Source organism: Protobothrops mucrosquamatus, unplaced genomic scaffold, assembly GCF_001527695.2.
Source record: "Protobothrops mucrosquamatus isolate PMUCROS unplaced genomic scaffold, P.Mucros_1.0 scaffold781, whole genome shotgun sequence".
NCBI lineage: Eukaryota > Metazoa > Chordata > Lepidosauria > Squamata > Viperidae > Protobothrops > Protobothrops mucrosquamatus.
This window is the reverse complement of record NW_015387049.1, coordinates 74,454-97,494: the sequence shown is the minus strand read 5'-3', so window position 1 is coordinate 97,494 and position 23,041 is coordinate 74,454. Positions and strand designations below refer to the sequence as shown.

At 41.6% G+C, this 23,041-nt stretch overlaps 2 protein-coding genes across 2 annotated transcripts; both read right to left on the bottom strand.

Moving 5' to 3' along the window:
- Positions 1 to 3,810: 3,810 nt before the first annotated feature.
- On the bottom strand, positions 3,811 to 7,198 carry NR0B2 (nuclear receptor subfamily 0 group B member 2). Its single transcript, XM_015818729.1, has 2 exons — positions 6,676 to 7,198; positions 3,811 to 4,052 (listed from the first exon to the last, which is right to left on the bottom strand). Exons 1-2 carry the CDS (start codon positions 7,196 to 7,198, stop codon positions 3,811 to 3,813), a joined length of 765 nt encoding a protein of 254 aa, XP_015674215.1.
- A 2,070-nt stretch (positions 7,199 to 9,268) lies between these two features.
- NUDC (nuclear distribution C, dynein complex regulator) lies at positions 9,269 to 22,573 on the bottom strand. Its single transcript, XM_015818718.1, has 9 exons — positions 22,383 to 22,573; positions 19,159 to 19,236; positions 17,109 to 17,312; positions 16,813 to 16,899; positions 16,311 to 16,424; positions 15,064 to 15,258; positions 14,713 to 14,796; positions 12,567 to 12,685; positions 9,269 to 10,658 (listed from the first exon to the last, which is right to left on the bottom strand). The coding sequence occupies exons 1-9, from the start codon at positions 22,542 to 22,544 to the stop codon at positions 10,607 to 10,609; spliced, it is 1,095 nt and encodes a 364-aa protein (XP_015674204.1). The 5' UTR covers positions 22,545 to 22,573; the 3' UTR covers positions 9,269 to 10,606.
- Positions 22,574 to 23,041: the final 468 nt, after the last annotated feature.

Genomic DNA, 23,041 nt, shown 5'->3' with positions numbered 1-23,041 from the left:
GCCAACAAACAGAACCAGTATCTCTATTCTCGGTCCAATTGTAAGTCTTTTCAGGTATCTTTTTCTTGTCATCACAATACAATTCAGTCCATGCGACCGACTCCTTAAGACCCTCAACTTCAGGTGTTCAGTTTTCCCGGTTCAAACTTCTAGGGACACTTAAGTGTTCTTTGGCTGAAACCATACTTCTGACTTACAGAAAACTCGAGCTTTACCTCCCCTGAGCTTGGGACGATCAATAAATCAGGCTTTCCTTACTGAAATGTCAGAGGGTGGAATTCAGACAGAGAAGGGGAAGTATTCACTGTATCTCTGAATTTAGACTCCCTTACTGGCTGGGAGTTCTGAGAGTTGAATTTATGTTAAATTTGCTGAACTGAGAAACACTGATTTACTAAGGTGACCAACTTTTTTACAATGAAAAGGAGGACACAAATAAATTGAAGAAAAAAATATCGTAAATAAAAGAAACATTTTATTTATTGCAACAATAATACAGAATACACTATAATATGATAAATGCATAATAAAAACATTTGTAACAATAACATTTTATATTGTAATTATGCTTACATGCCGCGCCCCTGCCCGCAGCTGCCGCGCCGTGTAGAGCGGGCCCCGCGGCTCCCAAAGCACCAGCTGCGCAGGCTCCGGCCCCAGGGGTAGCCCGCCATCGACACACCCTGCCTGCAGCTGCCCCGCCAGCACCACCGCCCACCCTGCGCAGCCCCGTGTAGAGCAGGCCCCGCAGCTCCCACAGTACGGGGGTCAGCTGGCCACCGCCGCCCCTCACACCCCAGCCCGCAGCAGCCCCGCCGCCCCTGCCTCTTGCGCCCGCAGCCATTATTGCCCTAGCAGGGCCACAGATCAAGAGAAAGTTATCGTGGCATCGCCGCTCCTGTCTCCTCCAGGTATCTTCGGGACTAACTAGGAGATGGTGTAGTTGGGTAGCAGGGAGGGGTGCAAAGTTCCTGCCAATTCGCCTTTGCTGCAGACAACTTACATGTGCAAAGTTTGCCGGCCAGCTGTTTTGGCGCGCTCAGCAGCAATTCCTATTGGCTTTCAAAAGCCAATAGGGGGAGTAGCACAGCTCATGCAAAAGTTGAAAAAAAAACATCAAAAAAGGTGCCAGAACGCCGTTCTGAGCGTTCTATGAGAAAAAAAAAGCCCTGCAGATTAGTCTTCAAATATCGAAAAGGAGGACATGTAGGAGGACACTTTTCGAGGGAGGACAGAACTCACAAAAGGAGGACTGTCCTCCCTAAATGAGGATGGTTGGTTACACAACGTGATATACATAGTTTCTTTCAATAACGTGTTGAATTTTGCCCCATTTTACAACCTTTCTTACCACAGTTGTTAACTGAATCATTGCAGTTGTTAAAAGTTAGTAACACAGTTGTTAAATGAATCTGGCTTCCCAATTAACTTTGCTTATAAGGTTGCAAATGGTGATCACGTGACCCCAGGACACTGCAACTATCATAAGTATAACTCAGTTGCCAAACACCCGAATGTTGAACATATGACCATGAAGATGCTGCAACGGTTGTGTGAAAAATGGTCATAAGTCACTTTTTTCAGTGCCTTAGTAATTTCGAGTAGTCACTGAATGAACAGGTGCAAGTTGAGGACTACCTATAATGAAAGATTGGACTTTTTTTCTTCACAACGAACTATTGTTTTAAGCTAGGTGAAACTGACAAGAGTTTTGCCAGTTTCCCTAACTAGTCCACCTGACAGGAGGAATAATACCATAGTACATTTATGTTCCCTCACCCCACCAAATTCCAAGTGGATTTTTTGGATGGGCAGGTGCCAAATACAAATCAAATTTCACAGAGGGGGCTTATCAATGGAAACTACTTCTTCTACAAGAATTGCTCTCAGAAAGGATAGAGCAGGGGTGTGAAACCGTGGGCCGGTTTCATCATACCGGAGCCGCGCCCACCCCATTGCCGGCAATGGCAAAAAAGCTCCGAAACGTTGCACGATGTCACGTGACGTCGCGGGTTTGACATGTCTGGGATAGAGATTACTGCTTACTTTCCTGGCATATAAGGGGTAAAGAAGAATAGGAATCCCACCAGTTGGCAGCTGTGGTAATGTCTATCTGGATAGAACTATTGCCTCCCCTCAAAGCCAAGGGACATGGATTGAAATCAAGCAGCAGTTTCTTAAGCCATCTTCAACTCCAGTCAGTTTCCACATGGGAGATAAGCAGCTTTAGGCTAAAGTGTGGAAGAATCCTTAGTTCAGCCATCTGGGGTTTTATTAAATAAATACAGTTTAGTACAATACAGAAACTATTGTAAATTGGAGAGGGCTGTCGGGCCCATTTCTTAGAAATCTAGAAGTAGAAAATTCTCCATCCAAGATGTCTAACTGTCCTGAAGGACTTCCAGCAAGAGGTCATTACCTGAAGGGTAGTCACTCCATTATCAAACTGCTTTCTAACATTCCTCCATATATTCCTGCCCTTTGAGAAAGCAGAGAAGAAATCTTGGCCTTTTTATGACAAGTCAAGTATCCCAAGTTTACTTTTATGTTCCCATCAACCTTCTCTCCTTCAGAGTAGGCATAATCTAACTCTTTGATATTTCATCTTAGAACCTGTTTGCGGTACGACCGGCCTCCCTTTCAAAAACTACTGAAATATGCCTGTTGATATCCGGAACTAGACACATACTTGATTTTGGCTTAGGACAACCTTTGAATGCAGACATCATGTGAAATTGGAGATAGATGTATATATCCTTTCAGCGCTCATTAATAAATTGCCATGGAACAAACTGAGAATGCTTTTATTTCTTTTTTTTAAAAAAAAAACCAATAACTTATCTTTCTTACTACGTACAAATCACAAGAAGCATCTGCTTGCAAAATACTAACATTAGAAATTTGTGCAAAGAGGGCATAAACCAGTATAGAACAACAGTATAAACTGGAGAAGAGAAAAGCAGCTGCTTTAGGCAACCTATGCAAAGCAAACTGGAGGGAAAAGAAACCTCAGTCCAGCAGGAAAATGATGAATAATGGAAATTGACATATTCTGACCTTAGTTTTCCTCAATGCACAAATCTATATAAAAGTCACGATACCTTAAAGCAAAGTATTTGCACTTGAAGATTGAAATGTATGCAGGTCAATATTCTTATTTTAAAAATTGTTTAGAAAAATGAGTTGCATTTATACGCATATTCTTTTTTAGGAGCTGGGAGAGGTCGGTTGTATTCTGAAAGACCACCTGGTTCTTTTTTACTAGGAAAATCCTTGGCTTATATTCTGGAAGGGAGGCTGTGGGTTATTTCCCAGTCAATGGCAGTTCCCAGGAGTCTTTCTGTAGGCAAGACATTCCTATAGAATTTGAACTTTGAAACTGAAGCCAATATAAATGCAGTTTTTTTTTTAGTTATGACATACGGAGTGAAACCTCGACGTCCGTACAAACTTGTTCTAACCAAGTCCGTCTCGAAAATAGGGTATTGATGTTGACTACTGTGGCTCGTGGGCCCTGAGCCGTCAAAATACCACGGTTATGTAAACGATACTTACGACGATACGATCTTATCCTTAATGGATGAGGTTTGTGGAACAATGAAGTACAACACTTTACAGGGCTTGGGTGCATATTGCTTTCTTGCATTGTTCAGGAAGAAAATATGAGTTCGCCAACTAGCACCTTCTTTGTTTGCAATCTGGCTGCTAAGATGTCATGCCTTGTCCATTCTGTATTCTCTTGGAGTTGAATACCAAGTAAAGTATATGTTGCCTGGCTCAACAGCACAAGGATGTTATGGTTACTTAAAACTATTTCATCAGCAGCATTTCTATTAAGAGCTCAAGAATGTCTGTCTTTCCAATGATGGGCTTGAAGAAAAGATCGGTAATGAGAGCTGGGGGAATGGACCTCAAGGAGGAGGAACTCAGCAGGACTCGGGCAAATCGACCTTGATCTTCCAAGTGGAGAAGCCCTAGGACTTGTTGGAGTGCTTGCTGAGCTTCTCGCTGGAGGCTCTCAATGTACGAGGAAGCCCGGAGACCTGGAATGTCTGGAGAGGGGGGAGGGTGGGGAAGAGAGAGAGAGAGAGAGAGAGAGAGAGAAGCTGAAATTAATTACAGACTCCTTGAAAAGGTAAACTGATTTCTTCCATTTGCCAGTGATAGAAGATTAAATTATGCAAAGTTAATTGCTTAGATTTAGAGCAGACATGTCAAACACAAGGCCCAGGGGCCGGATGCGGCCCGCGAAGTCGTTTCATGTGGCCCGCGAAGCCATCCTAGAAACAGTGAGGGAACGGCCCCCGCTGCCTTGCCCCTGGCCCAGGCCGGCCAGGAGCCAATGTACAATTTTGTGGTGGCCATCTAAGCTGAAACGCATTCAGTCTTAGCTCCACAAGGCCATCTGGAAACAGCGAGGAAACAGCCCATGCTGCGTCGGCCCCATCCCCTGGGTGCATGCTGGGGAGGTGTCACCCTTTGTGAGGAATGAAGAAATGGACCATGCCTTGGCGCTTGCTCTGGTCCCACCCCCTTCTGCCAGAGACCCTCAGATCTGTCCCACTCCTGCCCAGGCCCCCACAGGCACCCTTGACGCGAACGATGTAGAGCTGGCCACGCCCACCCAGTAGACCACACCCACTCCATCCACGCCCACCCAGTAGGCCGCACCCACCCTGGCCACACCCACCGGGCCCCCCAAGGGCAACCGCAATGCTGATGCGGCCCTCAATGAAATTGAGTTTGACACCCCTGATTTAGAGTGTGTTCAATTGCATTATTTATTCCTCAGTTTCACTCTGCCTCATTTACAAACTTCTATGAGAGGTGCAGCTGATTTATCCTCCAGCTTACCATTCTTTTCAATTTCCCTATCATTTCCTTCCCAGGGAAAAAAAAAACCTATTTAGGAAAAACAGTATCCTGCAAACAGATATTTGATAGGGACATTTGAAAGAAGTGGCCCCACAAAGTAGAAGTTTTTATATTAAAGCTCTCAGAGTTCTGTTATGGTCCACTTGCTTTTTAACATCATTATGAAGCCATTGCACATTAATTGTTACAGGATATTGTGTGACTCCTATTATTTCCATGTAGCAGCTTAGGGTCCTGTCTATCGGTAGATAAACTGAATGAAGGATAAACTAAGTAAACCAAAGCTGAATTCAAATAAAATAGAAGTGCTTATAATTCTAGGAATGACAGATCTTCCTGAACTGAAGGGAAGTTACAGTCTAGACTGCAGGGGTAGGCAACCTTGGCTCTTTTATGACTCGTGGACTTCAACTCCCAGAATTCCTGAGCCAGCATGGCTCAGCTTGGAAACCTCTCCTTTCCCCTCAGCATGGCTGGCTCAGGAATTCTGGGAGTTGAAGTTCACAAGTCATAAAAGAGCCAAGGTTGCCTACCCCTGGTCTAATTCTGGCACCTCTAATGGTCATGAAGTTCATGAGATGATATTGCCTGCTCATACTCTGTCCAGTGGTGGGATTCAAATATGTGAACAACCAGTTCTCTGTGTGGATGCCGCTTCCCGAAGTCCATTCTGGACCTGGGCAACAAAAAATGAGCTACCAACCGGTTCTGCCAAACTGGTGCGAACTGGCTGAATCCCACCACTGACTCTGTCTCAAGGTAATCTATCTGTAAGGGATATTGTGAAGAAAATGAGCTTGAAGATAGAGAAGAATGCTATCTGCCACCTCAGTCTTTTTGATTGGAGGTGCAGAATATCACAGCAATAAATACAAATGCCCACTAATGAGATTGCTTGATTGGTGATATCCAGGTTCAAGTTGGAAAGAGCTGATGGTTAAGATTTGCCATTCAGTGGGTGGATAGAATAAGTTTGCACATATTTTAATAAAGCATAAGAGTGCTTTTGTCCGCAAAAAGCTCCCCTTCCTCAAAGATCTGACACCACAAATTCATTAGTTTACAGATCAGTGAATGTACTCTGTCCTGTTGAGCAGTTTCGAGATACTTTGTAGTTTCTCGTCTCCCTGCGTATTTCTACGTATCTTTGTAGCAGAGAATTGGAAATTCATCCCAAAGGTGCTTTTTTACAAGGCAACTTAACTTTCTTGTTTTACTTTGAAGAGGTTTTGCTTCTTATCCAAGAAGCTTCTTCAGCTCTGACTGGATGGTGGGGAATGGAAGTGAAACGACAGTCAGAGATGAAGGAGCTTCTTGAATGAGAAGCGAAATGTCTTCAAAGAAAAATAAGTCCAGTTGCCTTGTGAAAAAGCACCTTTGGGATAACTATGACCTGGATGACTGAGAATCTCCGTAGACAATTGGAAAATCATTTCTTGAATTTATATTATTTATTAAATTCATAGACTGCCCATCTCGCTATCCAAAGTGACTCCGAGTGGCAAAACAGCCTCAACAGATGGCTTAAATGTTCTGATGGCAATATTTGATGCCGCTTTGGTTATATAAAGTTTAATCTTTGGATAAAAAAAAAACCCCAGTATCATAATTTATGATACTCTCTGCCTTATAGTTTTGTTTTGTTTTAATCAAAATACAGATGACTCACTAAAAGGAACGAAACCAGCCAAGGCTGAGAGTCTGTGGAAGAATATTGCTTGTTTTCCCATCAATTATGGGGAAAAAACAATTGCGTGAAGTCTAGCCTTCTGAAGCTATGTATGGGGACACGGCACTTACCCGGGTTGAACAGAATTGCGCCTTTCAGATAGGCGTATTCTTTAGGACTCAAGTCTAGGCTCCAGAAAGAGTTTAAGCAGCACTGGAGGCGTTGCACGCTGGCCAAGGTGGGCTGCACCCGCTGCAGCTCCTGTCTCTTGCACTGGCCATCCAGAAGGATCCTCTCCAGCATGCTGGGTACAGGGGTTTCCATAACCTCAAAAGTCACCATCTCCTGCACCAAGCCCAGAAGGAATAGGGGAGCCCAGCAGCTATCCAGCAGTAAGAGCTGATCTTCCCAAGGCAGGAGCTGGAAAGAAGGCAGGTTCTTCATGAAGCTGATGGTCTTCACCAAGACGTCAGAAGCTGCCTGGCAGGTGGCTTGTGGGGTCTGAAGGCAAACGGCACGGCGCTTATGGCACAAGCAGCGTTGTTGGGAAGAGCCACGGCTACCCTTGTGGTGAGTCAAGTTCTCACTGAGCAGCATGTAGAGAATGGCATTCTCATTGCTTTCGTGATGACAAGGACACTTCTCACACTCCATATTCATGTGAGAGCCAAGCTGACTCAGGACACTCAGAGTGCTTTCCTCCTGCCTGCTGCTTCGGCAAGCGTCCAAACCCTTCAGCTACAGCTCTTACTCTGTGGCTTCTTTCGTCCTCTCCTTGGCTGTTATCATCTCTGCTTATAAGGCTCCTGAATGGGCGAATAAATCCACCCACTTCAGCAGCCTTGACCTCCTGTTGATGAGCAGCAGCAGTTCATTGAAAAACAAGGGCTGCCCTGGGGCTGATTGGTTAGAATGAAGTGAGCGCTCCACACGGTTCAGAGGAGCATTTTCTCAATGAAGGTGCCAGAAGACTTGGGACCTTAACGGGATCGCTGGTATCAGTATAAACAAAGTCATTAACCCAGCCTGTACCATGGCACCAAGGCTCCAGTCTGTAATCAGCTTTCAGGAAACGATAGGGGTCACTGCCAAGGAGTTCACATAACACACACAAACCAAGTCCAACGAAGAGAGTCCTATGCAAACAGTTCATAAAGTTCTAGCCTTGGAATAAGCAACCTGGAAGTCATGTAATCTAAAGGTTGTTTAACTCAGACAGCTACTCTTGGCTAATAATGAAGAGGCAAGGGACAAAAAAAAAAGAGCCAATGCGCTCACTATGCCTAAAAGTGTTGTGCAGTTGTCTTATTTGGAGAGATACCGGCAATGTATAGCATGCTAGTTTTTTATTTAGTGCAAATTCAAGTTAAACAGAGGCTCCAGTAAGTCCAGAGCAGTAGATAAATTGTTTAAGCCTTACTTATGTTTTCTCAGTTATAACATTTCCAAACTCATTTGGGGGGTGGGTGAGCAGTAAAGTTACAGGCAGGTTTCTTCCCCCCCCCCTTTTTTTTTTGTTGGCTCCCTCGCAAGACATCAAACAAGTGGATAATTCTTTATTTTTGTTAGGAATAATAGGAGCAAATTATGAGAAAGATTGTATATATTTAATTTTACAAGTATTAACTGCAGCAAGAATTGTATTTGCCCAACATTGGAAAAATGAAGAAGTATTAATTAAGAAAATTTTAGAGTGTGCAGAAATGGACAGATTGACTTTAAAGATAAAAGAGAAAGAAGACTCGGTGTATTTTAGAACATGGGATAATTTCTATCAATGGCTAGAAACATGAGTTGGAGAGAAACGAATGTGGTATGTAACTTTGAATATATATTAGTAAGAAGACTATTGATTAACATATTGTTTATGATAATTAACTATTATCTATTATTTCTTGTTAAACACATGAACCCAGACATTATGCTGTTTGCTGAATATTGAGAATGTTATTTGGAAAAACTCTTAACCCCAACCCCAACCCTAATCTGAACCCAAATCCCAACTCATTCCTAACCCTATAAAAACTAATAGAATTTATAGAAAAAAAGTGGACAATTCTTCCATAGGACAATCTAATGCTCCACAATCTATTTTTTCTATTTGTAACATTTATACCCATTGCCATGTTGAGGAAGCCAGCTAGGTCAGCTAGGTCTTGGTGTCCAACAGAGGCCTAAAGTTGAATAGATTACAAGAATACAAGTGTGCAGAGGCAATCAACACCATCGCCCCATGACAGAAAACAAGCTTTTGCAACAATCCAGATTCAAGAGGAAAGGGGGATTTGAAGCACGCACAGGCACACTAGATCAGTTGACAAACCAATGTATCAAGAATATTTTTCCCTTGGGTCATTGGTCTGCACAGCCTGAGAAGAAAGTAACAATAGGTAGTTTCTAGCAGGGAAGAAACACTATAAGTGTGTGAATCATTTGGTAGTCTAGAGCTGATGGAAATATGATTTTTTCCAGATGTTCTCGATCTCCCAGATGTGGTACAACTGCAAGGTTCAGAACTCTCAGTCAAGAACCATGGAGGCTTGGAATTCTGGGATCTCAACTCCCAAAACCTCTAAAAGGCATTACAGTGGGAAACCCAAAGTATATGCATCTCCTCCAGTTTATACACACATTGCTGGAAACTATCCAGCATTCTGGAAGTAGCCTTATACTTAATTGTTGTTCATTTTCTTCAGTGGAGTCAAATAACAACTGAAAAACACATTTAATTTGAAGAGAGCAGAAAGGTACAGAACAGTTTATTTAGAGCTGCTACTGATCTTTGAGAGCTGGCTCCTGGGTGCTCTGATAATCAGCGCATGAAAGCATCAACTTTTTAATCGTGCATGCACAATACGAGCTATTTGTAAGCAACAAAACAGAGCAAAATGATCTTGACTGACATGTCCAATTCTGAAAAGAACAGATCTGACAAGGTGGGCAGCTCCTTTTCACCAAGCCACAGACCTGCTTCTTGTTAATTCCGTTCCCTTTAACAGTGGAAGAGCCCTAGTTACTGTTGGCATCTCAGGTCAACACAATTCATGAGATTGACTTAAGATGAGCACAACTCCTTCGTTTCCTTGGTGGAATCAGTGATATAATAACCACATCCCAATTTTCTTTGGATTTGAAACTCCCCAACCTCCATATTGTAACAGAAACAATGAAGCATTTTGTAGCTTCTCAAACTTTTGAGTCTATTCCCACCAAAGCTCTGAGATAAGTTACAAAATGGCTTGAGGGAAACAGTCAAGGACAATAACATTGACAGGAATGAAAATAAGACCAGCGTTATCACATTATTAAAGATCTTAGCCTTCTTGCAATCTATCCGATATCCTGGACAAATGTACTCCAGGTTTCACTACTTATGACTGCAGTGTTACTTCTGAAGGTAATAAATAGTAACGACTGTCAGATGCGTGGATTTGCGATGAACCTGCTCCTCACTGTAACATCTAAAGAGCACCCTGTATGTACCCAGCACACACATTCTTTGCACTGCTGCACCTTGGAGTGATGGCTCAAAGGGAACATGGCAAAGATTGTCAGTGCTTTGTTTGATTCTGAAGCCGCTCCCTGTTCTTATATGGAGTTATATCTTTATAGTGGTTGCTTGGTTTTTGAAACAACAAAAGAGTGATGTTATTTTGAAGGTAGGACTTCCAGCCCTTTATTTAGGAGCAAGTGTATGATCAAGGATGAATATCAACTTGAATATTTTTTCAAAAAAATGATACCTTCCCAGATTTTCCAAAACTAAGAGAAGCCCAAGGGAAAGCAATTATTGTGTAATGCAGCTCCCATTTATTTCAATCCTTCGTCTCCCTAAAATATTGCTTTACAAAGATGAAGGACAGACTTCTGATAACTGATGCAGCTGCTGAAAATCCAGAAGTCTAAGCAGTATACTATATGGAGGTACCAGTACAACTACTTTTTAACTCCAAAATGGAGTGATGTGAGTATTTGCATTATCCCAAAGGGCACACAATTTTTTTGCTGTTTAAAATTGAACGTTTGCCAGGAAAGGAGAAAAAAAAAATAGGGGAAATTGTATTAGTTGAATTTTGCTTTGGAAAAATCCATTTCTGGATGCTGTTCCATGAACCTGAAAAAAGGAGAGAAATGAGTATTAGTTGACAGGAATAAAGAATACTAGCATCTGTGTCCCTCACCCCAAGTTCCCTCCCCTAGCACTAAATTAGAAAGAAAGAGTTTCTAATTGTTGATGTTAGGAAATTTGGCTGCTGCAGGGTCTCAGCGAAGATACCGAAGAAGGATAATGCCCAAAACGTCATTAGGTAGTAAGGGAAATCCAGTTTCAGACACGTCTCTTTTTCTTTTCTTTTTTTAAAAAATCAAACACTACCCTCTGGAAGGAAAGTAATTTTCAAAAAACAGGGAGTGACCAGTCCAGGCAAAAGCAATAATAAATAATAATTTATTATTTATAATAATATAGAACAATAAAATACAGAATTGCCATTTTGTAAGGTAACAAATTTCTAAGCTATCACTGTGGCGTTACTGAGCATGACTTATGTAGAATCACATCACCTCTCTCCTTCACATTATCAGTAAAACTGTCCTGTCATGGAACCCAACAGTTGTAAACCAGCAACGATAAATTGATCAAATATTGCCCTTAGGAACGATTAGCTCCAGGTCAAATACGAATTTTCCAATGTTTGTGCGTCACTTGGAGAAACATTTCTTACTAGAGCTTTTTGAAAATCAGAAATAGTATTTCTGACATCCTTTTCCAATTACAATTATCTCAGCAAATGCCAGTTAGCACTATTAGATGTTTAGTACTTAAAGTATTATTTTCAAGCTCTAACTGCTTTTACATTCTTAAAGTCTATGTAATTGGGGGAATTCATACAATTATATTTATGCAAGACAAGGATAAAGCTCCCATTTTTATAAAGAAATGGAGGGCTTTGACCCCTAACTGTTCCACTGAAATAAATAGAAACTGGGGCACAGAGTTACTCACAAAACTGACTCTAATTTACTAAGCTCAGAGTATATGGATTTCACTGATCACCTGAAAGTGCACTATTTCCCCCACCCACCCACCCAAATTGTTTTACTTACTGGTAGGTTGTTTAGTCAACCTACTGGGAGGATAGCTGTGACTACTTCATGGGGTCACTTTTTCCACACTATCTGAAAATGCTAGCCAGCAGAAGGGCAAAGGGCAAAGTTTTAGAGCTAATAGACAAATTAAGAATATCATTGGGGCCGAATGGCACTTTTCCAAGACTTCTTAATGAGCCAATCTGTAAAATAGCTGAATTATTAACTAAGAACACCCTTAATGATATCATACGTAGTGGAAGAATTAAGACCCAAAGAAGAGAGCTTGAAAGGAGGAGGAGGAGGAAGGCAAACAGCTCGTAACTTGGTGGACTGACAGGGCTAAATTGCAGGGCAACGTCCAGAACAAAAATTGTACATTTTCTGTAAAGCATTGCTTGTTTGAATATGTCACTACTGATAGTAGAAAAAGGCCTCATGTCCAAGCTGTGACATTGTGCCTATGGAGATTAGCCAGGGAAAAACAGAAATTGTCCCCATTTCTGGCTTTATTCCTTTTCTCTGCTTGTGCTATTTAGAATGACTGATGAAAAGTTGACTTGACCTTTAGTTACCCTGTTTGCAACTTGAGTGCAGGGAGAATCACCCTATCTGGCCTTAGAAGGGGAATTACTCACAGAAGCTTCTACTGAGATCTCTGACAAGCAGGGCAGTAAAACAATAAAATGCATGATTGTCTAGTGAGCGGTTTATCTGACTTGGAGGCACATGGAGATTAGAGGCAGAGACACCACGTCATAGTTCAGGCTGAGATGGTACTGCCTGGCTTCGTGGTCTCTACATAGCACTTAGTTGCTGGGCTGTCCTTATAAATGCCATAGCGCCTCCCCCCCTCATTAAGAGGCAAGTCTGCTCTTGCCTGGAAAACAAGCTGTTGCTCCCTTCTTCATAGTGTAAAACCGGCCTTACTCACTTTTTCAGTATGTCCTGCTTCTTTTGCTCATCCGATGTGGGAAGCCCCATTGATTTCTGTCGCTGATCATACATCATTTTCTCAACCATGCTGCGTGTTTCGCTATCCAGGTCTGATAACTTGGAAATTGAGATAAATGTATTGGAGAAATTCATATTAATTTGATACATTTGCAGCTCACCTTCTAGATACCACTTAATAAAGTCACATTGATAACACTTGTATACATAGCAAGGTAAGACTGTTTTTTTTCTTTGGTTCCACAACCACCAAAACTCTCTCCTATTCCTTGGTTTTCACTGCTGTCTATTCAGCAGCATCTCATCAAGGCCTCTGAACAGGAACTGCAGAGAACCAGCCGTTGAAACTTATCTAAACATTTGGAGGAGAAAGTCTTTGTTGCCCGGAGCAGCATATAAAAAAGAAACTAAGGCTTGCTTAGGAAAATATACATTATATTGTACAGTAGTTGTTGTTGTTTTTTTAAGAAAAAACCATTTTGATGCTCCTTTCTTCTTGGGTGTTTGGAAACTACACCCTGGAAAGGTTTCCCAGTATAACTGTAAAGAAATTTAGAGCTGACCTTGAAAAAGGTATGAGTGAACTGTTAATAAACCCTACAACAATAGAATAAGATTCCTGGAATCTCCACAGTGTATTTTTTTTTCTTGCCCTGACCTACTTCAAAGGGCTAACAAAAAGGAATCCTGCCTGGGACAGTCAGCCAGATGCTGCCATTTGCTGAAACAGACTCTGGTTACAATTTAATAAAGTAATAGATTCCATTATGTGCTACAAACAATTCAACAGTCTGTGAAATGCAGTGACCCTAATCTTTCTCAATCACAGGAGGGTAACTTGAGGCTGACAGTGCATGGTTGCCTACTCCATGAATTTTGGGTGCAGACCCACTTTAATTCACACCAAGCTGCAGGTGAGCAGCAGGGATCTGCTACACCCTTGCTCATGTTAGTAGTAGTAGCAGCAGCAGCAGCAATAATAACAACAATAAAGTTGGAAGGGACCTTGGAGATCATCTAGTCCAACCTCCTGCTCAGGCAGGAAACCCTATACCATTTCAGACAAATGGCTGTCCAGTCTCTTCTTAAAAACTTCCAGTGTTGGAGCATTCACAGTTTCTGGAGGCAGGTTGTTCCACTGGTTAATTGTTCTGTCAGAAAATTTCTCCTTAGTTCTAGGTTGATTAGTTTCCATCCGTTACTTCCTCTCCTGCCTTCAGGTGCTTTGGAGAATAGCTTGACTCCCTCTTCTTTGGGGCAGCCCCTGAGATATTGGAACACTGCTATCATGTCCCCCCTTGTCCTTCTCTTCATTAGACTAGACATACCCAATTCCAGCAGCCGTTCCTTATATGTTTTAGCCTCCAGTCCTGATCATCTTTGTTGCTCTTCTCTGTACTCTTTCTAGAGTCTCAACATGTTTTTTACATCGTGGTGACCAAAACTGGATGCAGTATTCGAAGTGTGGCCTTATCAAGGCATTGTAAAGTGGTATTAATACTTCATGTGATCTTGATTCTATCCCTCTGTTAATGCAGCCTAGCACTGTGTTGGCTTTTTTGCCAGCTGCAGCACACTGCTGGCTCATATTTAAATGATTGTCCACTAGGACTCTGAGATCCCTCTCACAATTGCTACTATTGAGCAAGGTACCACCTATACTATACCTGTACATTTGGTTTTACTTGCCTAAATGTAGAACCTTACTTTTTTCACCACTGAATTTCATTTTATTAGATAGCGCCCAAAATTCAAGTCCGTCAAGATCCTTCTGTATCTTAAGCCTGTCCTCTGGAGTGTTGGCTATTCCTGCCAGCTTGGTGTCATCTGCAAATATGATGAGTTCCCCATCTATCTCCTCATCCAAATCATTGATGAAGAAGCTAGGATGACTCCTACTTCCAATGGCAATCATGGGGGGTTGGAGAAGGTGGCAGAGTTAAAATTCTCTGCCACGCAATGATCCCTGATAACCTGTGTGTATGTAAAGAGTATACCTGCCTGGGTCACACCCACATCCACCAAGACCAACAATCCATTCCAGAAGTGAAATATGTACATGTGGGCCACAAATGGTCAAGCAGCACTCTTGAGTTAAAACAAAACCTGACCAAATCATCACTCACTTTTGAATTCTCAGGGTTAATTTTCTTGGTGTTAATCTCTGGGTCTGTTTGGACTAACTTGTTCCACCATTCCATCTTGTTGATCTAGAGTGAAAAGAGAAATATTATTATGTAGAATATATCAGCTTCTTTGGATGTGGCATATGCAGTAAGAACGTAACTTTCTTTTTCTTGCAAAGATGGCAAGATAACATCATATTCTTCTGTCGCATCACAATATTACTGCATACATCTTATTTGGAGTGTTAGCTATGCTCTATTAAACAAGTATTAAATATAAAGCAATCAGCACAGATGAGAACCCTTGCAAAATCATCCATTCACTCAAATCCAGAAACATTTGCTTTTTACCTTTTCCAAGTGCACTGTGACTATTTTTCCATCCTCAATCAGCCATGAGCTCTCCTCCACCTTCACCTCATTGTACAGGTCTCCATCAATCACGGGGGGGTGGCCCTTTAAGCCCACCTTCAGATGACGCCTCTGTGTATCAACCACCATATCCTTTCCCTTCAGTTTGAAGCTCACATTGAATGGGATGGCCAGCTAGAGAGAATAGTGAATTCTTCATGAAAACCTCAGGCAAGGAAGACATACAGATCACTATTAATAGAATCCTTGGAAGTCTTCTATCTACCCTCCTGCTCAGGACAGGAATCCTCAAACCAATGCAGATAAATGGCTCTATCTGAACACTTCCATTGATGAAGCACCCACGATTCACGAGACAAACTGTTCCATTGTTAATTACTAATGTTCAGGTAATTCCTCCTTATTTCAAGTTTTAATATTGCTCTGTAAAGCTGCCACCCCCTGGTTCTTGTCCTACCCTCAGGTACCAGAAGAGCCTTCCCTGTGACAGCCCTTTAAGTATTAGAAAACTACCACTACGTCTCTCCTTAGTCTTCTTTTTCTTTAGCCTAAACATACTGAGTTGAACTTTTTCACAAATGGTAAATTCTTTACCATCTTTATTGTTCTTCTCTACACTTATAACCATCTATTTCATTACAGTTCTGCTTACTGTTCTATTCCTGACGTAGAATAGCATTCTGTGGCAAATTCTAAAAGAGAGTGAAGCAGCTATTTATTAATTCGTGGATTCCCATAGTACAGGGGTAGGCAACCTTGGCTCTTTTATGACTCGTGGACTTCAACTCCCAGAATTCCTGAGCCAGCCATGCTGAGGGGAAAGGGAGAGGTTTCCAAGCTGAGCCATGCTGGCTCAGGAATTCTGGGAGTTGAAGTCCACGAGTCATAAAAGAGCCAAGGTTGCCTACCTCTGGCCTAGGCCTAGGCTGCTTTATGACTTGTGGACTTCAACTCCCAGAATTCCAGAGCCAGCATGGCTCAGCTTGGAAGCCTCTCCCTTTCCCCTCAGCATGGCTGGCTCAGGAATTCTGGGAGTTGAAGTCCACGAGTCATAAAAGAGCCAAGGTTGCCTACCCCTGCCGCATAGTAAGATGTCTGGGTTTTTTTCTTTATTATCCAAAAGAGACTTATGAAACACAATTAAATATTTCACTGATTCATTTTCCTCATAAGAAGCAGATACTATTACGTAAAACTTAGTATGTACTTCAAAATCTAAAACTTACATCCAGTTCAGAGAGGGTTTGCGTCCACCTGTAGTTTGGCATGTCTGCTCCATTTCCAGAGTTTGGCTTAAGTTTTCCTTTGTCCTTCTCATCTTCCTCTTCTTCATCGGTATCCTTATATAACATAGGAGTGTACATAAAATACGTTTCAGAACTTTTTAATGAGGGCTTTTTCTGTTTACTGCATTATTTATAGAGATGGCAATTCAGCTATTATACATGTATGGGTCCAACTTTCTTAAAAGTCTTCTCTGCTTAAGCCAGGTTTTAAAAATACACTGCAAAGGTCCTTTTTCCCAAAGCCAATCTGGGGGTGGGGTGGGGTGTGTGTGTGTATGTGGTCCTCTGGCATGTACTTGAATAAATGCTAGAATTTCATGTTGTAGTTACAGTATTGTGACTAACGTGTTCCTTATTTTCAACCATCTTAAAGCAATAAAATAGCAAACAGATTAGCAATCGTCTTTTGTGCCTGCAGCTAAAATCTTGAAAAATACATTACTTGCTTGCTGGATTCGGGAGATTCCACTGGCTTTTCAGCAGACTTGACAGGTATGTTCTTTGTCTCATTTTCTTTCTTCTCTTTCTTCTGTTTCAAAAGAGCAGCACCTCCATAAGCCCGTTTTATTTCTGATATGCACATTTAAGCAGCTTAGCAATAGCAGCAATCCCACTTCATCACTCATATCCAATACAAATGGTAGCACTTGAATGGACCGTGTAAAAATCAAAAAGGGGATTTCCCAAATATACGGCCCTTGTATTATGCCCCACCAATAGAGGGAACCAGATTCACACCTGGTCTATTTCCAGTTGCAATCTTGCTGCCTCCTCATCAGTCAGCTCCTTAATCCTTGGCTCACGGTCTTCCTGTTTAGTTTCTTTGGCAAGTTTAGTAGCTTGTTCCGCTTTTTCCCGCTGTTCTGCTTCTTGACGAGCTTTCTTCTCTTTCTGGACTTTCTGAGCAAGTTTGTTGTGGTGACTGAAAGTCTCTGTGATTAACTGAGGTGGGAGAATAGAAAAATAGTATAATGGACATGATCGTTCTCAATCACACAAGCAGTAAAAATGATCTCAAAGTCAAGCTCCATAGCTGGTGACTGCATCCATGCTGTTTTCTTGGCAGAGATAAAACAAAACAAATAGGGGACCTCTTTCAAAAGGAAGAATGTTTAGGATCATTCCCCCACCCATGCTTTATAAATTCCTCCAATGAGGGAAATCAGGATTGAGATTTAAAAAGTGAAAACTATAGCTCACATTGTAAAACTACCACCCCCCCAATTTGTTTTTACAGGGAGCTAAGGGTGTCAGACCTATAACGTCTATTTTAAGGCAAAGGTTCACACTCACTACTTAGTAAAATTTTGTTTCTCCTCCAAAAAGAACTGTAACAGGAAACTTATAGTTGTTGAAAGTTTTTCGAATAATAAAATTGATCTGCTCCTTTCTAAAGAGTTGGCAGTAGGAATGAACAGGGCCACCTTTGTCCATAGTTTAGAGAGGTCCTGAGGGTCACGGCTAGAGTGTGTTTGCTCCAAGTGGTGACACAATCATTTGACTCCACGACTGGCTTAATTTCAAGGGTTCCCACTGATGGGTGACCTTACAGCAACTGCAGCAGCCAAGGGTCATGAACAGTAGTGCTGAAATTGGTAACACACAATCTATTTTGCCCTTTGGATGGTGACATGTTGGAGATGCATGCCAACTTCTGACCTTGTCTACTGCTGCTACCATAATTTGAAAAAAGGGACAGAAGAACACTCTTTAAGTGGTGAACAACTGGATATCTTAGCCCTTTTATAAGAGCTTAGTAATTGCTGGCTTCCTCGTGTAACAAAATCTGATTTTACATTCTAGATTTCAGATTCATTCCTTTCACTGAATACTCATTTTACTAATTTAAGGAGCAAACAGATTTTAAACAGCAGTGTTCTAGATACTTCCTTTATTGCATGTAATTCCCTAAATTCTGCCTGTACTATGGCACTTATAGATTTATTTAATTCCACAGGTATATGTAAAACTTTCTGTACACATATACAGCTGTAAGGATTATTTTCCAATTTCCTATAATGTATCAGCTTTAGATTGACTTTGGAAGACAAAAGGTGTGAGTCAACACTGTACATCCCTCAGGAAATGTAACAGTCACTTTTGAAAGGCTTTGTAAGTAATTATAATATGCAGAAGAAATATATAAAATGGCATGAGCATATTTTTAAAATCTAAATAGTTTCATAAATTAAATATTCTTAAACTGAACGGGTAAAATTCTCTTTTAAAAAATTCACAAAACATTGTTTGGAACACTTACAGAAGAGTTGTTAAAATTAAAAAAAAACATGATGTGTCATACTGCCCCATCACTCTATCAGTGAAATAGAGAGTGATGTGGAATAGAGTGGATCATGCAGAACATTTCACAAAATCAGGTTAGAGAAACTCTGCTCTTTGGGAACAAACCACTGTTGAAGAACTGGACTTAGTACTTTCTAGTAGAGAACAAACAAAGTAAACTGGTATTATTGATCTTCAGGTGTCTGAGTCAGACCAATACATTTTTGACATGCTAGCTTTTCAACCAGCCTTTGGTCAAAGCTTAACCAAACAAAATGAACTCAAAACATCTATTATTGTCATACTCTGAAACAAACCTGCTCAATGAAGGTCAGACATAACATAATATGATCTCTCCAGTATCTTTCCAGAGCCAGCAACTCAATGGGATGGAATTGCAATACAACAAAATCAAGGAAAAAAACAGGAGATTTAAAAGCAAACTGTGGGATATATTTCAATCTGCCTTAAAGAGAAAAATAACTTTATAAACCAAATCACATACCTTCTCAGCAGCACCTTCTTCTCCCCCCACAAAGAAATCAGTTTTGCGTCTCAGGAAACTGAAAAAGGTGTTCACAAGCTGTAAGGAACAAAGGTAGCACAATCAAGGGATAAGTAGTTCACATTTCAACTTACACAGCGAACATATTTTTAAATAAAAAACATACACCATATAGAAGTGACCCACCTACCCAAGTTGCTTCTGGAAAGCCTGTTTAATGCGGTTAAGGTGTTGGAGTCAAAATGGCAGACAGTTTTAGTCCTCCTTTAGGCAGGAAAACTGACTAAGTGACTTTGGCTAGCCATTCTTTCTCAGCCTACCTCACAGGATTGTGCTGAAGAAAATAGGAGTAGGGGCATTATATATCCTGCCCTGAATTGTACAAAAGTAAAGGCAGAATACAAATATCATAGACTAGATAATATAAGCAATGTTATTTTGGTCACACTAGTGACTCTACTGCTCCCCCAGGACACAACCTCTAATAAACTACTCTAGACTCTATTTTAGAACAAATATCCATTCAAGGAAGTTTGAGCAACCAAAACTTTAACAACACCTTGCAAACATTTTCACTACAGTAGTCTCCCTTAACATAAGATTTAAGTCCTGAACAAGCTATCTCAATAATGGATCCCTACTTGAGTTTTTACTGCAGCATTGTGTGCAATGCTACTTTTACTTATGCCTGTTCAATTAAAGCCAACAGTTTAAAGCAGGGATGTCAAACTCGCAACATCATGACTTTTTTGCCATTGCCGGCAATGGGGTGGGCACGGTTTTAATATGATGCAACCGGCCCGTGGGCCGGCAGTTTGACACCTCTGGTTTAAAGGATCAACTGGTCTGCCAGAACAAGCATGGGTGTTTCCACATGGTAGGCTGACTTCACTGTTTAACTGTAAACAACACTGTTTATCAGGTAGATGACTTCACTGTTTAAGTTTAGCTGTTCCTTTAATCCTGATGTGCTAGGTTTTTATCTCCTGGTTAATTAACCTGCTTCCATTGGTAAGGGGAATCAAGTCAATAAGAAAGGATTTTGTAAGGCCTTTCTGAACTGAATTTTCTGGCATTCTAATTTATAAATCTGTAAGGAATTCCATGTCTGCTACTGGCCAATTTTTTGTTGTTATATTAACCTGAGGCCTTTTAGAAATTATGTAGTTCAGCAGTGGGATATTCTATAGCATTCCTGTTGCATAAAGAGGTATTTCCTTTCATCATTATCAAGACTTTAGTGAAAATTAAAGGCAAATCCTAGTATTGCAGAGGGAACTTCCCCATGTGCTAGGCAATAAGAGAAAGTGACATTTTCTTTTAAGATTCCCTTGACAAATTTTATAGAATTCATGCATAGTCCACCATTTGCAAAAGGTGCCAGAAGACTTTAGCTGGAACCTACTATGCTACTGTTGAAGTATAAAACATATTGACAAATTATGTAATTTTTTCTACTCTAAAAGTTTTATTAATAATTTATTTTGTTAAATGTAAAGCCATCATAAAGCCTCTCTCTGTGGAATGTATATGAACTATACACACACAAGTATGGGATATACATAGGAACAAGTATTTGGGTGGTACAATGGATTTTTTTCTTACACTGTGATGATCATTGTGTTATGTTCTGGTTTTACTGTAGGCAAGCTGCTCAGAGCTTTCAGGATCGAACAGCACAGAAACATTATAGACTCATGACACCAAAGTATCAACAAAAAAGAGATTAGGAAATAAGTAACAGCGGTGTTTTTTAATGGGATAAACTTCAAATGCCGAACTGCAATTCCCATTATTCTCACCCACATGGCCAATGCCACCTCATTGGAAGGATGACAGATACATCTAAAGGCCAGTGGAGAGTTGCATTATATTTGTTAAATTTGTATTTTGCTTTTCGTCCAGGAGGTGTACTTCTTCATCTAATACCATCCTCCCAAATTGTGAGGTAGGTTGAGAATATATGACTGGTCTCTCACTGAGCTTCCATGCCTAAGGATAGACTTGAACCTGCATCTCCCAGTCTACGTCCAACACTTTCATCAGTAAACCATGAAAGCTCCCAATGACTCCTGCAGTACACAAACACAGAATAAGTTAAATGCCAATTCCAATCTGCATAAAAAAAATAACCAAAAGGGTTCAATGGCTATAATATAAATTGCAAGCAAAGAATGCAGATTCATACCAAGAAACAGGCCATTTCTTAATAGCCCGGCGTGTTTGGTTCTGACACTTTCATTAAGCCATAATCAAGCAAGCCTTGGCATAGCTTGATTCGTAAATTCCATCTCTGTATGTACAGCAATCCATTCATTCGTTTTCAACCAACAATTCTGAATAGCAGTATCGTACAACTATGATCCACTTATACAATATGCCCATTTGGGCTATAACTGGTCCAGAATCAAAAAGAGGTTCAGATTACAGGGAGCCTGGATATAGACCCTCAAAGACAGGGGTCTTCAAACTCGGCCCTTTTATGACTTGTGGACTTCAACTCCCAGAGTTCCTCAGTCAGGCGTGCTGGATGAGGAACACTGGGAGTTGAAGTCCACAAGTCATAAAAGGGCTGAGTTTGAAGACCCCTGCTCAAAGAGATCCTTCATCGGGAATATTTTATGGAATGGATTAGAAATTACAGTGGCAACAAACCACAGGAGAAACTGTACCAGTCTTAAGATGCCATAGAAATCACTAAATGACAAGAAAATATCTAGTAGCACAGTGTTTCTCAACCTTGACAATTTTAAGGCATGTGGACTTCAACTCCCAGAATTCCACAGCCAGCAATGCTGGCTGTGGAATTCTGGGAGTTGAAGTCCACATGCCTTAAAATTGTCAAGGTTGAGAAACACTGTAGTAGCACAACTAAAAAGTAGTACATTTATCCCAACATGGTGGTGTGTTTTTTTTAATTCTAATCCTTTCCAGATGGTTATTTTTTTTCGAAGAACTTTAGTGCCACCGTTCAACAGGTGAATCTTCAGGGCAATTCACCCCATACACTCAGATACAGCCTCACCTTCCTAGTTCCACATTTTAAAACCGTTCCCGAGATTTCCTATGGATCTTTTCTTCGTGAATTGTGGGTGCGTTTGCTTGGGCAGCCTCGGCTCGTCTGAGCGTTCATTTCGCTGGGCCCCTTTGCCGAAGAGAAGGACGGCCCCGCAATGTAGGCCGTACGGGAGGGAGGGACCGCCCGCTCCTGCCCTCCATTTTACCTCACGCACGCCGCCCTGGTGCTGCTGGGCCATGGCGAGCAACATGCCGTCGAATCGCTCCTCGTTGTCGGCTGCCTCTTCCCCGCTGGCCCCCATGACGCCGGGATCGCTGACTGGCTTCTCCCCTTCTTTAAAGAGCCGTTCACTCGCCTCAGCACGCATCCGCTACGACGGCGGCCGGAAACGGAAGAGAAGCGCATTCTGCCCAACCCTTTCCGGAAAGGTTTTGACCAACCGTCGAACTCGCCGCGTTGATTGGCAGCCGGCTCTTTCAATCCGCGACGAGAGGAGGTCAAAGACTGTCCATTAGGCCCACGTGTTTGGCGTCGGTTGCTACGGTTACCGCCTGTGCTGGGAGACGACGGGAAATTTCAGATTACACGTTGGCGGCCCGCGTGGAGAGGCTCCCCCGTGGCTTCGCGGTTGTCTTGGTCGTTTGCAATAAAATGTCTGAAAAGAGCTGACTCGAGCTTTGCATTTATTGCTTTTATTCCCCGCTTCTTTTCCCCCTGTTAAGTCGTCCCCCACCCAGCATCTCTGTAAAGTGATTCGACCAGGGGTGGGGAACCTTGGCTCTTTTATGACTCGTGGACTTCAACTCCCAGAATTCCTGAGCCAGCATGGCTCAGCTTGGAAACCTCTCCTTTTCCCCTCAGCAT

What these genes read in the sequence shown, in the direction of transcription:
- NR0B2 (XM_015818729.1), bottom strand. Translation starts at nt 7,198, where the DNA reads ATGGAGTGTGAGAAGTGTCCTTGTCATCACGAAAGCAATGAGAATGCC. An exon ending in CGCAATTCTGTTCAACCCGG is followed by an intron (nt 4,053 to 6,675) that starts GTAAGTGCCGTG and finishes CCCCCTCTCCAG; the next exon opens with ACATTCCAGGTCTCCGGGCT.
- NUDC (XM_015818718.1), bottom strand. Translation starts at nt 22,544, where the DNA reads ATGCGTGCTGAGGCGAGTGAACGGCTCTTTAAAGAAGGGGAGAAGCCA. An exon ending in AAACCCTCTCTGAACTGGAT is followed by an intron (nt 15,259 to 16,310) that starts GTAAGTTTTAGA and finishes TATTCTCTCTAG; the next exon opens with CTGGCCATCCCATTCAATGT. An exon ending in TTAACCCTGAGAATTCAAAA is followed by an intron (nt 12,686 to 14,712) that starts GTGAGTGATGAT and finishes TCAATTTCCAAG; the next exon opens with TTATCAGACCTGGATAGCGA.